The sequence below is a fragment of the Daucus carota genome, chromosome 2, assembly GCF_001625215.2.
Source record: "Daucus carota subsp. sativus chromosome 2, DH1 v3.0, whole genome shotgun sequence".
NCBI lineage: Eukaryota > Viridiplantae > Streptophyta > Magnoliopsida > Apiales > Apiaceae > Daucus > Daucus carota.
In genome coordinates, this window is record NC_030382.2 from 22,407,071 (window position 1) to 22,423,890 (window position 16,820).

Below are 16,820 nucleotides of genomic sequence, written 5' to 3' on the forward strand. Positions count from 1 at the left end.
AGTCGAGCCGAGCCGAGCCGAGCTAGAGAAAAATAAGGCCAAACCGCTACTTTACTCTTAAAATAGCAAGCCAAATAAAATTTTTAGTATGTTTTGATGATACCATATTATAGTTGATATTCTCATGATCGATTTGATATATTATATGTTGAATTCGGCGTTCAATAACATATATATATTACGAAATTATTATGAAAATATTCTTTTTTTTTGAGCTTTAACGAGCCGAGCTCGAGCCGAACGAGTTCGAGCCGAGCTCGAGCCGAGCTCGAGCCGAACATACTAAAAGCTCGGCTCGAGCTCGTTTTCTTAACGAACAATTTTTTGTGTTCGAGCTCGAGCTCGTTAACTTAACGAGCCGAGCCGAGCTCGCTCTTAACGAGCCGAGCTCGAGCTTGTTCGCGAATAGCTCGGTTCGTTAAACAGCTCTAACTATTATGGAGAACATGGTCACGTACCTTATCCACTACTCTAACAAAGTCTACTGAACCTAAGAAATAGGAATTGACATAAACAAATTGACTAAGTAAATAATAACTAGAAGCATTATTTAACATATCCTTCCCCATTCTGATCACCCGCTGTGACTGTACTTACATCAAAACTCATCTCCAACAACTAGATGGTTACACAACGAGTCTAAAGCTTTACAATGAAAATCATAACAAAATTTTTTTGAGTTCTTGAAGAAGAAATCTTATACGAATTGAATTACAAAGAATGAGTTGTTATGGAAAATTAATTAGGGTTTATTGAAGACACGTGATACTACCCTGCCGCAAACAAATTAGGTTTGTATAGTTTACACAGGACAACAGAGAAATCCTGAAATTTAAGCTACTGTAGTTATGATTTCAGCCGTCCTTTACACATTCTAGATCCTTCTACGATTTAAGGGGTTAGATTGATAGAACTTATAATTTAAAATAAATAACACTTCAACATTATTATTGAAGTGTTTAGTTTTGTTTGAATAATTTAATATTCATGTTCATTATAATTTTGATATAGATTAAATTATAATTATTAGATAGTTAATAAAATTAATATAAATAATGCATTATAATGTTGCTAGCATTAGAAATTCACATTAATATTACATATTCAATAAAATATTATTTTCAATTAAATGATATATAATGTTATTTAGGTAGTAAATTAATTTAAAGAGCAATAAGTAATGTTACTTTTTCAAAAAAAACTATTTTTTATATAATTATTTATTAAAATTTAATATGAAAACAAGAATAATATCATTACAACAATCCATTTAATATTAATTATTATTTGAAATTTTAAAACGTAAGAAAAACTGCTTGTAAGGAAATAGGTATTATTTATAACTAACATTGACATCTTAATATGAATTATATATATTGAACATCAAATAAAAACACATAAAATATATTAAATAAAAAATGAGTGATAATTATTTAAGTTTTTTTATTACAAGGAGATTAAGAATATAAAAATTATATAATATTTAATCAAAAAATTTCAGATCTTTCTCATGATATCATAAATTTTGAAACTAGTCCCTAGCTTGTGGGTCCATGTATGAAATTATTCCTTCATCATTTGTATCTTGTTTGTAGTTTTTGTGACCCTATCCTTGAGCATGCCCAAATAAATAGTAGTAAATTTTGAGTAGAAGGGTATTCGAGATCAAAAAAATATTAGGACAAAAAATTATATTTGATTAAATTTAAATTTCATATTCTGCATCCGTTTTTTCCAAAAAAGATTAGAAGTACCAAAATCATAATATTGTCCATCCACAAAGTGGAGCACCATCCTGGAAAGTAGCTACATCCCACATCAAGCGGTGCTTACAACCACTCCCATTTCTTATAATGTTTTTCTCAAAATGCTAATGTAACTTGAGAATAAACCACATTATATTTAACTCTATTAGAACATCATTTAAACCTCTATTCCACTAACAAGAGGATTATAGTTGTTGTTCAAAGTTTCAAAAATATAACTATTCCATTTTAAGTAAAGGAACAATGATGATAATCCTAGTGTTAATGGTTTTATTATGGATGCATAGGTCACTCCAGACTTTTACCATTAAAAGCCAATTAATTATATGTAATGTATTGTTCTTTCATAATCGGTTTGTCGAAAAACAATGCAGCTTCAAACAGAACAGACGCCACATATGTGTTGAATTGAGAACCATAACAAATTTTCAGTAGAGGGACAAGTTCATAGTAGAAACTTTGCACGAATAGTTAATTTTCATTGTCTAGTATAATTTGTTAGGTATAACTTCTAGCAATTTTAGTTTTACGGTGTAAACCTTTTTGTAGTTTTCTTACAACAATATTGATCTTGTAAATCAGAAGCACGAGAAAAAAATGTTCTATCTAATGAATAAAAAAGATTTTGGGAAAAAAACTGGATATATGTGATAAGTCGGAAAATAGAGAGAAGAGAGCACAAATGCTAAGATACAGCACACACATACATAATGAAAACAATCACACAAACTTGACAAACGTCTTCTCTTCCTCTCAGCTTTAGGTCTTCGCCACGGATCATGTAGTTTTCTTGGGACCTGGCACACTGTAGTCTTTCGCGGGTTTAGGTTGATTTTTGGGTGAGGAGCAGTACAAATGTAGCTAATTTTGGATAATAGAATATTACACTAACCAAAATTTGTATACAAGTTCCATGTAACAATTTGTATACAAGTTATTAGTTACATGTAACAATTTTACGTCCATCCATGAGAATATTGAGCAGTTGTTTCACATGGAGTGAGTCGGTATCTGTATGGCCCGAAACTTCAAATATGAGCCTCCTAGTTGAGTCATCAGCACTGATGGGACTCCGGCACGATTGCAACATTTTCCATTACTTTAATTCAGCTCCTCTACAGCTGAAAGTACAAGATGTTCTACTCATTGCCTTGGCGGAGCATCTACATTGATTGAGTCAGCTCGATAATTACTTGCTACCGGTAATTTACGCTTTTTTGATTGCACACAAAAATCAAAAAATTATTATAAAAAAGTGAACAAATCGAGTGAGAACAATGTTTTAAATTGAAATTAATGTACAATTATTAGTCTAACAATAAAGGCAAAATTAATTTTACCATTTTCTTATTTTCCACTGGCACAAAATTAAGGTTATTTTCTTCGATGAGTGGTCCTTTACCCCGATGAGCGCATTCTCCTTTGAGCTTCTGCAAGCATGTGCGCTTTTTCAGCACGGAGCTTGTGGTTCTCTAACAGGAAGCCTTGTTGTCCGGATATCCAGCATGGAGCTTCTGGTTCTCTAACAGGAGAGTCTCTAACAGGAGAGTCTCATAATGAGGATATCCATCACGGAGCTTTTGGTTCTTTAAGTGGAGAGCCTCATTTTGAGTATGGAGCTTCTCGGTCTCTAAGTGGCCAGCCTCCTTTTCTCCTTGCTCTCTTTGGGTCTACAAAATTTTGCATGACAAATGATTTCAATGTGAGAAAAATAGCTCTATATTTTTTGTATAGCATTCAAGAATCTTTTGTAGCTCTAATATTACACTAGCCAATTATATTATAAAAAGCATGTATCATAAGTTTCTTGGAAATGCTCTCAACAAGAGATTTACTAGCATTTCTTTCCAAATTAAAGAACTTGTTCCCAAGTATCATGTTAAATAATAATAATAAAACAGATGCTAAGATAATGACAACTATTGCATTCTTAATGTAGCACATAAATACTGTTTTCTTTTGTAAATAGACCAAGTTCAAGGGTAAAGATCCAGTTGCCGGGTATTCAATTAATAGAAGTGGTCCATAACCTAGGAGGAAGATGATTTTGAACCACCCATCTTAATTCTAACAGCAGACTACTAGGAAGCATGTGATATATAAGATCCAACGATAAAATGGACAAAAATATTTTGTTTTGTCATATCTATCTCACATACCTCTGAATTAATTGGAGCATAATCTTCATTGTTTACCAAGTTTTCAATGATATCAACACACTTGCAAAAAAAAAAAAAAATCATGGTTAGATATGTAATTTTCTAATTCTCACTAACCTCTATAATTGAATAAAAAGTACTTTGGATGAAAATTTTATTTCTATTAATGTATTAATCTCTTCAGCGAAAAATAAAATAAAAATTATAGTCACCTATGTTCATATACCTGCTCCACAACCAAATATCATGGACATCATGGACATCTCCTTCCCCATTCTCACCCGTTGTGACATGACTTGCATCAACACTCATCTACAACAACTAGATGGTTACAAAATGAGTCTAAAGCTTTACCATGAAAATCGTAACAAAAAGTTTATGAGTTAGAAGAAGATATCCTACAGGAATTTAATTACGAAGATTGATTTGTTATGGAAAATCAATTAGGGGTTGTTGAAGACAGATGACTACCCTCAATTGCACACGATTTAGGTTTGTATACTTTACACAATACAGGGTCATACAGAGAAATGCTAAAATTTAAGCTACTGTCCTTATGATTTTAGCCGTCCATTACACATTCTAGATCTTTCTAGGATTTTAAGGGTGAGGATGATATAATTCTAATAATTTAAAATAAATAGCACTTTAAAATTATTATTATCTTGGGATTTAAGCTACTGTACTCATGATTTTAGCCATCCATTACTCATTCTAGATCTTTCTAGGATTTTAACTGTTAGGATGATATAATTCTAATAATTTAAAATAAATAACACTTTAAAATTATTATCGAAGTGTTTAGTTTTGTTCGAATAATTTAATATTCATGTCATTGTAATTTCAATATAGTTAAAATTATAATTATTCGAGAGTTAATAAAATTAATATAAATAGTGCATTATAATGTTGCTAGCATTAGAAATTCACGTCAATATTACATATCCAATAAAATTTTATTTTAAATTAAATGATATATAATGTGTTTAGGTAGTAAAATTAAATTAACGAGCAATAAGTAATGTTACTTTTAAAAAAAAACTCTTATATATATATAATTGTTTATTAAAATTTAATATGAAAACAAGAATAATATCAATACAACAATCCATTTAATATTAATTATAAATTTAAAATTTAAATTGTAAGAAAAACTTTTGATAAGCAGTTAAGTATTATTTATAACTAAAATTCACATCTTGATATAAACTGTACATATTGAAAATCTCTATATTTTAGGTGATATATAAGGTTTGTTAAGGATGTCAGTCATGTTTTACTTGGTCATTCATGGTCATTTAATTTAAATATAACAACTGTATTTATGTATTAAATATATCATACGTTTATTTAATTCAAATTATTTTTATAATTGATCTTTAATTGGATAAGTGATGTATATTTTATATGCCAAAATTAATATATTTAAAAAATATTTGTAAAAAATATATAATATTATAAATATATTGAATGCTTACTCTTATCTGTAAATTCATCGATCTTCATTTCAAGTAACAGTAGAGGTTTCTTCATTTCAAGTAACAGTAGAGGTTTTGGATAATGGGTAACCCACCTTCAATCTGAAATGATAGGATGCATGTCAGTACATGTCACTAAGCATTTTTAATTTAGAAAACATATTACTGGCCCCGATTACATTAAGTTCAGTGGAGACCACATGATTTTGGATGATTGAATTCTTCGGTCTGGGCCATTAATTTTGTTATAATCTAACTACCGTTATTTTTTTTAACACAACTGTTCTGATTGAATAATCACTATACTTATTTTCTACCGTATAAATCGCTGGCGATTATTATGTTATTCACAATTCAATTAACATGCTTGTCTATAAATTATTTCTGTGTCTGTTGTTATATTTATTTAATCTAAACTTGTGTTAAAATAAATTATTGTTAGCAGGTGGTTTAGTTTGTATCAGTTGTTACGTGTGTATAAGTAGTAGTATTAGTGGGTGTATTATCAGGAGAGATATTATAGGATAGTCATGGGTAGTTGAAGTATTTTAGGAGTCCAGTACGCTAGTTGCTAGGTTAGTTGCTATTTTTGTGTTACCACCTTGTGCAGTAGTTCTATTTAAACTGCATATATGTTGTTTAGTTTATTAGTAGAGAATACAATGTAGTCTTTATGTATCTTCTCTGTTTATACATATAAAACTACTGTCTCTATATCCTTATTATTATTTTTACCAAATTTCAACATGGTATCAGAGCTTGGGGGGAGTATCCAGGCTTAACAGCCTTCCCTACCATTCCTTGGAGGTACGTAAGAGCAGTTGGAGTGAGGGAGCCGGAGAAGAAAGAGTGAGGACAAAAGGTTGGTTTTGATAGTGTGTGCCAACTATTTTGATAAATTATTCCATGAAATGCAGGAGAGATCATCATGTGCAGTATGGGATGCATATGGAGTTCTTTCTTTAGTCTAAGTGTCAGATGGGAGTGCCAGACGGGCAAATTAGAAGTGCAATACCGTCAAAGATGTAATAGCCATACGGGGTCAGAAGTAATAGCCATACGGGCTCAGAAGGATAGCCATACGGGGTCAGAAGTAATAGCCATACCGGCTTGTGAAAGATAGCTAAAAGGGCTAAGTTTAATAGCCATATGGGCTCAGATTGAAAGGCCACACGGGCCAATACAAAAAGTCATATGGGCTCAACAAAGATCATGCCAGATGGGCACCCAAGAATTTGTCAGATGGGCATACAAGCTAAGTTTAGATTAAGGGAGAGATTGTTGTAATATTTATTTAATCTAAAGTTGTGTTAAAATAAATTATTGTTAGCAGGTGGTTTAGTTTGTATCAGTTGTTACATGTGTATTAGTAGTAGTATTAGTGGGTGTATTAGCAGGAGAGATATTATAGGAGAGTCATGGGTAGTTGAAGTATTTTAGGAGTCCAGTACGCTAGTTGCTAGGTTAAACTGCATATATCTTGTTTAGTTTATTAGTAGAGAATACAATGTAGTCTTTATGTATCTTCTCTGTTTATACATATAAAACTACTGTCTCTATATCCTGTTTGTTTTGCTCGTTCTCCAACGGTGGAAATCATCGTTGTTGGTTATTCAAGATCTTATATTTGTTGTCTTGCTGGTAGTACTACAACTGTCCTTTTTTTTTGTTTTGATTTGAATTAGGAGGAGAAACTGTGAGGCATTAATATTGAATTGTAACCGTTTTCAGAGGGGAGGAAGAAGCACCGGGTAATTGTAATTGAGTTGCAATGCAATATATTCTCTTGGAAACTGTATACAATGGTAAATAATAGTTTTTTAAATTAAAAATATTATCCACTTGTCCCTCATCTCAGTGTTCCTCTGATTTTAGTCCATGGGTGATGGAATGGGTCTTCAAAGACTCCAAAATTTCTGACTCCAAGGAGCCCAACTATATAAAAGTGTGTGTCTGTCAGTCATTATTTATTCTTCATTACATTTAAATTCAACTGAAATCTTGCCTTTATCTGCATTTGTTTTATTGTAAGACAATAATTATATAAATTACTTCATAATAGATTAATTACCCTGATACAAAAAATCATAACCTATATACTTTCACTCCGTTGATTGTAACAATCTACTTGCTATTATCTTTTGGTTATGGACAACATCTAAATGACATGCCCATCCATCAGGTGGCCCAACGGTTACATTGATGAAACGTTGTCTGTAATCAATGTGTCAGCCATTCCCATCCTCTTTTTGCTAGACGCGACAATAACGCTCATTTCCCCCCATTTGAAGTCCTCCTCTGGTTCCCGGGCAATAAAGGCTGAGGAAAAGATCCTGTATATAATCATACAAACAAGCTCTCTTTTCTTTCCGGTTCCCCTGAGGCCTAACGAACTCTTGTACTATAGATGTTAAGGAGACTTTGAATAACAAATTATTCGAACCAGAGAATGACTCAGCAAGGAGTATGAGAAGTCTGACCATTACCAGTGCACATCTTAGAAGATGCCCCTTTTCAATGACCCTCGTCACATCTTTTAGTGAACGGACCTTTTTAACTTTTCTTTGGTCATCTTTGTCAACCAAGTCGTTGACCTCGCTTGGAGATTTATCATCAACCAAGTCATTGACCTCACTTGGAGATCTATCACCCTCTCCTACAATAGTGTAAGTTACTAAGCCAGATGTACATTCTAATTAGATGCATGTTGGATTTTGACTACAATTATGAGAAAACAATATCTAGGAAGAAAATGCCAGTGCATAATGCTTAGATGTAGGAAATAAAATTACTTCTACCTGCAGTTTCCTGCAGTGTAGGCTGATCAAATAGAGTTTCTGCCACAGTAGACAATAGTTCCAGCGGAGAAGTATATAAGAATTCTCTTTCACCATCATTTCCAACCATGTTTATGGCCTCGGAGGATCTACAAGAGACTTCGAGTTCTCTCTCTATAAATAATATAAATCAGATAAGTCCTTGTAAGTTAGTACATTGGTTAAGCTTGTATCAAAGTTTCTTGGAAATGCTCTCAGCAAGAGATTTACTAGCATTTCTTTCAAAATTAAAGAATCCGTCCCAAGGATCGTGTTAAATAATAACAGTAATATGAGAAGACTTTGAGGTAGAGTTCTTGAATACAAATATTATCCGGATACCATCAAAGGGAATGCAAGCCTTAGGGTCTGTATTGCTCATTTCAGCCACGTATCCTCTGACCACACACATTAGATAATTTGTCAAAAAAAATAATATTATGCATCCAGCATATTTCATAACTGCTAAGTAACTACTAATTAACTATCACATGTTACATATGGTAGTATGGAATTATAATGAGGCCTTATTTGTTCAAATTTAATATTGAATTCAAACAGACAAACAAATTTAAATGATTCAGACGAGGCCTTAATTGGTTAGATTAAATATTAAATTCGAACAAACTAACAAAATGATTAGTTTATAGTTTATTCATATTTCAACTATGACATTGAAGAAGTAGTGTAAGAATTGTAGTTAAAGTATTATATAGTGATGAGCATGAAGGAACTCAATATGATTGAGAGGAAAGAGAGGAAGCTCTATATTTCTTACAAAGCATTTAAGAATCTTTTGTAGCTCTAATGTTACCCTGACCATTTTTATTTTAAAGAGCTTGTCTCATAAGTTTCTTGGAAACGCTCTTAATTTGCAAGCATTTCTTTCAAAATTAAAGAACCTGTCCCAAGGTATCATGTTAAAACATAACAATAAAACAACTGTGAATTAGATAATGAAAACTATTGCATTCTTGATGTAGCAGACGAATACTGTTTTATTTTGTAAACAGAGCAAGCTTAAGGGTAAAGATCGAGTTGCCGGGTATTCAAATAGAAGTCGGTCCATTGGAGGAAGATGATGTTGAACCACACATCTTAATTTTGGCCAACAAACTACTAGGAAGCATGTAATATATAAGATTCAACAAAAAAATGGACAAACATATTTTGTTTTGTCATATCTATCTCATATACCTGTGAATTAATTGGAGCATAATCTTCATTGTTTACCAAGTTTTCAATGATATCAACACACTTGCAGAAAAACAAATCATTGTAAGATATATAATTTTCTATTTCTCAATAACATCTATAATTGAATAAAAATTACTGAATTTAATTACGATTCATTTATTAATACCTTGGGTGACAAAAATAAGAATTATAGTCAACTATGTCCGTACCTGCTCCACAACCCGCCACTGTGACTAGACTTACATCAACACTTATCTACAACAACTAGATGGTTACAAAATGAGTTTAAAGCTTTACAATGAAAATCATAACAAAAAGTTTTTGAGTTATTGAAGAAGAAATCTTACACGAATTGAATTACAAAGAATGAGTTCACCAAGAAGAAATCTTATACCCATTGAATTACAAAGAATGAGTTGTTATGGAAAATTAATTAGGGTTTATTGAAGACACATGACTACCCTGCTGCAAACAATTTAGGTTTGTATAATTTACACCGGGACAACAGAGAAATCTTGAAATTTAAGCTACTGTACTTATAATTTCAGCAGTCCATTACACATTACAGATCCTTCTATGATTTTAGGGTTAGGATGATAGAACTTATAATTTAAAATAAATAACACTTTAAAATTATTATTGATGTGTTTAGTTTTGTTTGAATAATTTAATCTTCATGTTCATTATAATTTTAATATTAGGACAAAAAATTTTAATCTGCATGCCAAAAATAATAGTAGTAAATTTTGATCAAAAGGGTTTTCGAGATCAAAAAAATATTAGGACAAAAAATTATATATCATTATATTTAAACTTCATATTCTCCATCAATTTTTTCCGAAAAAGATTATAAGTACCAAAATCATAATATTGTCCATCCACAAAGTGGAGCACCACCCTTGAAAGTAGCCACATCCAACATCAAGCGGTGCTTTCAACCACTCCCATTTCTTATAATTTTTTCCTCAAAAGGCTAATGTAACTTGAGAATAAACCACATTATATCTAACTCTATTAGAACATCATTTAAACCTCTATTCCACTAACAAGAGGATTATAGTTGTTGTTCAAAGTTTCCAAAATATCACTATCCATTTTAAATAAAGTAACGATGATGATAATCCTAGTGTAAGTGGTTTTTTTATGGATGCATACACTACTAGAAAAAGTAAAATAGACATCAGGGTATAAACATCGGTGGACTTTGGCCACCATGTAAAACAGTGTTAACATCGGTCAAAAATTATTCGATGTCTATGATATTTTTGACATCAGTTAATATAAGAACATATGTCTATCTTGTTTGAATTAAAAACAAAAACCGCACGCAACCCCTGTTTTGTCCCTCTCCTCAAATATTTCCCGTACTTAATCAACTTTTCATTCCCCCAAATCTTTTAACCCCAAAATCAGACAAAATAACACAATCACTCAATATTCAGACAAAACATTTCAAATTAAAACACCCCCCGCTTTTCTCTCTCCCCGCCTCTCTCTCATTTCTTAGAGTCTAAGAACCCTAATCGAAGCTATGCAAGCCCTAATCGAAGTGTTGAAGCCCTAATCGAAGCCGCTGGAGCTCTCAAAGCCCTAATCGAAGCTTCTCAAGCACTAATCGAAGCTGTTGAAGGCCTAATCGAAGTGTTGAAACCCTAATCAAAGCTGCTGAGGCTCTAAAAGCCCTAACCGAAGCTGCTCAAGCCCTAATCGAAGGTGTTGAAGGCCTAATCGAAGGTTTAGAAACCCAATTGTCAAAGTCAAAGCACCTAATACTCAACCTCTTGCAGTTGCTTCAGTTCTCTCCTCAGGTAATTGATTAGCTCTCTTGTTTGAAAAATATAGATAAATCATGGATCAAAGCAGATAGGGATTCATTAGAGTATGAAATTAGGGTGGAGGAGTTTTTGGTATATGCGGAAGGAACTGGGAAAAACCCCAAGTTAATTCCCTATCCACGTGCCCATTGCGTTAATTTTAAAAAATTGTCGGTAAACATAATTAGGGGCCATCTATATGAAAATGGTTTTAGTTTAGGCTATGGGATTTGGCATGGTGAAAACTCTTCTAGGAGTTACAAGTCCTCTATTGGTAGTACTTGTCCAGCCACGAACCCATGCCCTGCATCAGAGGCTGCTGAGATATGTGAAGCATCATATGATAAGGGTGATTATGAAAGAGAATCACATGATTTCAAACGATTCGTGGATGATGCTGAACAACCTTTATTTGAGGGAAGTGATTCAACTAAGTTAGAGTCAATGTTGAAAATGCATAACTGGAAGGCTAGGTTCAGCGTTAGTGATAGTGCCTTTAGTGAGCTATTAACTACAATTGGCTCTTTTCTTCCTAAAGATCATGTTCTGCCTAGTAGTACATATGAAGCAAAAAAGACTCTCTCTGACTTGGGATTCGAGTATATAATATTTCATGCATGTCCAAATGACTGCATATTATATAGAGGTATATATGAAGAGGCCTCTGAGTGCCCTGAGTGCCATATATCTCGCTGAAACTTAAAAAGGATGGTAAAATCAGAATTAATGTGCCTCCTAAAGTTATGTGGTACTTCCCATCATTCCTAGATTTAGAAGAATGTTTAAATCTGAATCTGTTAGGTCCTGGAACGATTGTAGAAGGGGGGGGGTTGAATACAATCGTCACTAAAAAATAATCGCGGCGGAATAAATCTGATTGGAATGTAACTTGTTAATCAGATTAAGATTAATTAATATAACAATGTTTTAAGTCGTTATATAATTAATATGGTTCGTTTTAATGTCCACTAGTTCGTAGAATAAATTTGACAGAAAGTATTCTAACTCAGTGGAACAAAACAACCGAATGATCAAAGCACAGTAAACTGTGGTTTTAACGAATAGCAAGTTTAGCACAACTTGAAAGCTTACAAGCACTTTGAACACTTTGAAATGAATGAGAATGAGCCATATTTATAGGCAAATCTCAAGAACTAGGCAAGACAATGGTGGCAAAGACAATCTAGTGGTTGCTATGACAATTTGGCACTTTGTCTTGCTGAAAAACATAAGGTAAGACAATCATAAGCATTGTCTATAGCTTAGTAAGACAATCAGAAGCGGTAAGACAATCATCCTGATTGTCATGGTAGCCACACGGTAAGACAATCAGAATGATTGTCTTGCCATCTGCACGGTAAGACAATTGCATGGGACGGTAAGACAATCTGTGGGATTGTCTTACCGTGTGTTGGAGGAAGGAAATGGCACGGTAAGACAATCTGTTTGATTGTCTTACCTTGTTATTTCTTAAGACAATCATAGTAATTGTCTTTCCTTTTGATCCAACAAGACAAATGCTTATATTCCTTTAATTAATTAACCAATTAACATCCACTTAATTATATTAAATGCATAAATTCATAAATTAAATTAATTCGAGATAGAATTAATTTAATAAATAAATTACACATCATATATAATTATTTTGAGAAGTGGATTAAATAATTAGATAATCAATTATCCCTTTTCTTCTTCTTCAGAGTCTTCAGTCTTCTGTAGACAATTAAGATCTTCGACTTGAGTGAACGGCCACTTTCTTTTGACGTAGAATATTTAATCTGAGGAGCTGATACACAAATGTACTGTCTGGTTCATCTGTAACTAGCTCAATTAAATATTCCTTGTCATTTAAACAATTAAGCTGTGACTAGTTCGTCGATTCTTCGTCTTCTTAGTTCTTCTTCATTTGTAGACACAATGATGGAATCTTCTGAATAAATAAAGTATTGAAACTTTATACCTTCTGATCTTCTGGACGTGCTACAAAAGATTATTTGTACACTGAGGCTTGATCATATTAATGAACTTCTTCCAGTGGTTTGCAGCAGCATCCTGAAATTCTTCTGACATAAAATCTTCAATAAATCATTTGACGTTCTTCGTACGGATTCCGGATAACAGTACTTGCTATTTAATTGCTTTCTTATCAGAGTTGAGTTGATTCCTCTTAAATACAAATAGGCTTAACATATGCCTTTCAATCTCCCCCTATTTGTTTGTTAACATAACATGCAAATTATCGAGAGGATAACTCAACTAACTGATAAGACAAAGGATTAAACATTGAAAGATAAATAGCAAAAGTTTGTGGTATTCATTAAACATTTACCAGATTCAAACATAATAAGTAGATTACAAAAAGGGGTGTTCATTTAGAACATATATTACAATACCCTACATTAATCTACAGATCAACTTCTCCTTCTTCAGTATCAGAACTGTGAAGAATAGGAGTTGAAGGTTCTTCCCTGGATGGCTTTTCTGCAGTAGTGGCTTCACCACGTTTCCTCCGTTCGTTAGCCAGAGCCAGTTGGTGCATTACTTCCAGATCCACTGGGTCCTCCTTAAAGTCAGCTGGCTGAGTCTTCGTGACTTGCTTCATCTTCCTTGTGTATTTAGAAATACCATTCCGAAGACAGTAGTCAGAGATAACACTATCAGCATCAGCCTTTTATTTAGAAGCAAATCCCTTGGTTCGTAGGAGAGTAGATGCACGAATCAGTTGGTTCACAGGATATTTGGGGAAGGCTTCATCATTTAGATACACAGTGCATATGATGTCGTCATTGATGAACTTCAGACAATAAGGTTTCTTGACAATCTGAGGACTATTGAATTCAGCATGTTCCATCAGCTTGTCTCGAAGGAGTTCATTCAAATTAGAGCTTCTTTTGACTTTGTTACGAAGCACCCAGAGCTCAGACACAGTAAATGACTTTAGGAATTCAACTGAGAGTCTGAATGTTCCGTTCCTCCTGGTGTAAATGATAAGCTCCCATTCATCTAGCAAGTTCCTGACAGCAACTGTAATGTACCACAGTTCAAGAGATAGGGCATGCATAAATAAATCCTCATCAGGGTTTACCTCCCTTAGATCATAGATCAAAGACATGAACTTCTTGTCGTCGAAGGGTTCCCTTTGAGGTCCATTGATGATTCTCCGTGCAATGTCCCAACTCTTACCAACTTTATGCTTAATATCAAGATTCTTCTGCACACAGGCAGCATCATAGATTTTCTGCTTTTCCTTCTTGATTTCTTCTTCAGTCATCAGCTTGTCTTCTAGGAGCTTCTGAAAGTCCCTGAGCTTTCGCTTCCTAGCTTCATTTTCCATCTTGAACTTTTTCACCAACTCTTCATGTTCAAGATCTACAGCTTCCTCTTCATCTTCTTGATTCTGGCAGTAAGTGGCATCAAACACATCATCATCATCCATTTCCTTAGGAAAGGCATCATAATTGTCTTCCTGTTGATGCATGGGTTGCTTTGCCTTTAGACTTTTCAGATTCTCTGCCAGGTGCAGAATCAGAAGTGTTGGTGTTTGTGTTCCCTTTGTTACTTTGATTGGAGCTGTTTCCTTTGTCTTCTCCTCCCTTGTCTCTATTCTCCCCCTTAGTTGAGGGATCCTCTCCGGAGGTTGGAGCATCAGACTTGGAGTTCCTGAGAAGTTGATCCAGTTTGCTGTCGATCTCAACAAATTTAGACATGTAGAGCTCATGATTGGATCTCATTTCGACAGTCAAACAATGAATATCAGCTTTGAGCTCATCCCTGTAAGAACTGGATGGCTCCTCCTCTACTTTCTTCTCTAAGGTGACCAGTTGTGCACCTTTCAATTTCTCATTCTCCGCAATCCTCCGGGCAAGTTCAGCTTGTAACTTAGCAATCTGTTCCTCAAATGGAGCTGTGTTAGTGTGTGCACTCACCTCACGTACACTCAAAGCTGTTTCACTAGCCTCACGTGCATGTGTATCGCTCGGTGTTTGCCTTTCATCACTCGATTCACTCATAGCTCCAGATGTACCTGTGTATACTACCAATGTTCCCTGAAATGGGTTCAAAGGTAGTGGAGGAACAAATTGTCCTCCGGAAGCCAGTGACGGCAAATCTACTTGCACATTGCCAAGCAGTTCCTGATCATGAAAGAAAGGGAGATCAGCAAAGTTTTCATACATAGTAACTTTATTTTGAAAAACTGTGCTCTCAGAAAGTGTAGTAACCTGTGTATTGGGTTGATTTTGCACTAGCGTGAGTGCTACAGCAGTGCTAGACTCTGTACAGGATACCGTGGCTGGACGGTCAACTTCAATGGCTTCATTCTGTTGAGAGAATGAATCCAGAGACTGTATTGCAATATCAGTGTCCAAGCCCTTTTGGGAAGGCGAGGATGTGGCTGCAGTTGTCTCCGAGGCTTCTACTCTTTGTTTCTTTTGAGAAGACAGAGCTGCGGGTTGATCCATTAAACTACTCAAACTCCTCTTTCTGGCAACCTTCTTAACAGGTTTTGAAGTAGTGTTGGTTGAAGTGTTTGGAGAAGAGACAGTTTGTAGAAATGAATCATCAGCAGGGTTATGAACCTGTGTGTTGTCAGGTTCACTGCTGGCAGGCTGGCAAAACAAGTCAAAGTTACAACCATAATCAGATATATCAACATTAAAGTTAGATGAGAAGTCAGTAAGTACCTGAGCTACCTGTAAGTTATCTCTGAATTCCTGAAGATCAGGATGGATAGCTGAATCTGATGGTAGTGGTTGTGAGGTTGATTGTGTTTGTGGAGAGTATTGTGGTTGAGCAGTAGGTTGTGTGGGTGCAGATGAAGATGGTTGAGCTTCGAAGAAGTCAAAAGGTAGAGGCTCATCTTCATATGATGGAAACTGTCGTTGGGGGATTGGTGATTGAACTGGTGATTGGTCAGGGGATTGATCTGGTGATTGTTGTTGTTGAACTTGAGGTTGAGGTGGTTGTTGGAGTTGAAGTTGAAGTTGCTGATCTTGCTGTTGTTGTTGTTGATGTTGTTGTGGTTGAGCAACTTGCACTTGGTAGGGAACATGTTGAGCATTAAAGCTTTCCGACAGGAAAGGAGTAACAATAAGTGGAACCCCGTTGTACTTATTGCCTTTGGCCAGTTTGTTGATCAACTTGAGACTGGTCTGTTTGACATTGAGTCTCTCAGCATTGAAGTAGAAGTTCTTGTCGGCTTCAGTCATCTTATCATTTAACAGCAACATCAGGAATCGTGGATAAAAGCATTCAACTTTATCATTAGTTTCCACGTTCCGACTTCCAAGTGGTCCCATCTTCCTCAGAATCTCCTCAGGATAGTTGTACCAAAGTCAATCTGACGATTAAAAGCAATACATACTCCAAATACCTGCAGTATATTGGATATGTTGTGAAAATTTCTCCTGTCAGTGGGAAAGAACACCTTAGCAAGCGTGTCGAAGAAGATCTCCCATTCTGGCTTCAGTTTTCCCTTCGTCATCTTTGACAAGTGAATTTCCCCTTGATATTGGATAGCCTCAAAGAACTGCATCAACTCAGGTTCTTCAGGAGGATTAACAAAATTAGCACGGGGGAAACCCAAAAC

General features: G+C 34.4%; 1 protein-coding gene across 1 annotated transcript; it reads right to left on the minus strand.

Moving 5' to 3' along the window:
- Window positions 1–14,232: 14,232 nt before the first annotated feature.
- On the minus strand, window positions 14,233–16,530 carry LOC135150449 (uncharacterized). The gene is made up of 3 exons (XM_064086755.1): window positions 15,652–16,530; window positions 14,885–15,120; window positions 14,233–14,257 (listed from the first exon to the last, which is right to left on the minus strand). The coding sequence occupies exons 1-3, from the start codon at window positions 16,528–16,530 to the stop codon at window positions 14,233–14,235; spliced, it is 1,140 nt and encodes a 379-aa protein (XP_063942825.1).
- Window positions 16,531–16,820: the final 290 nt, after the last annotated feature.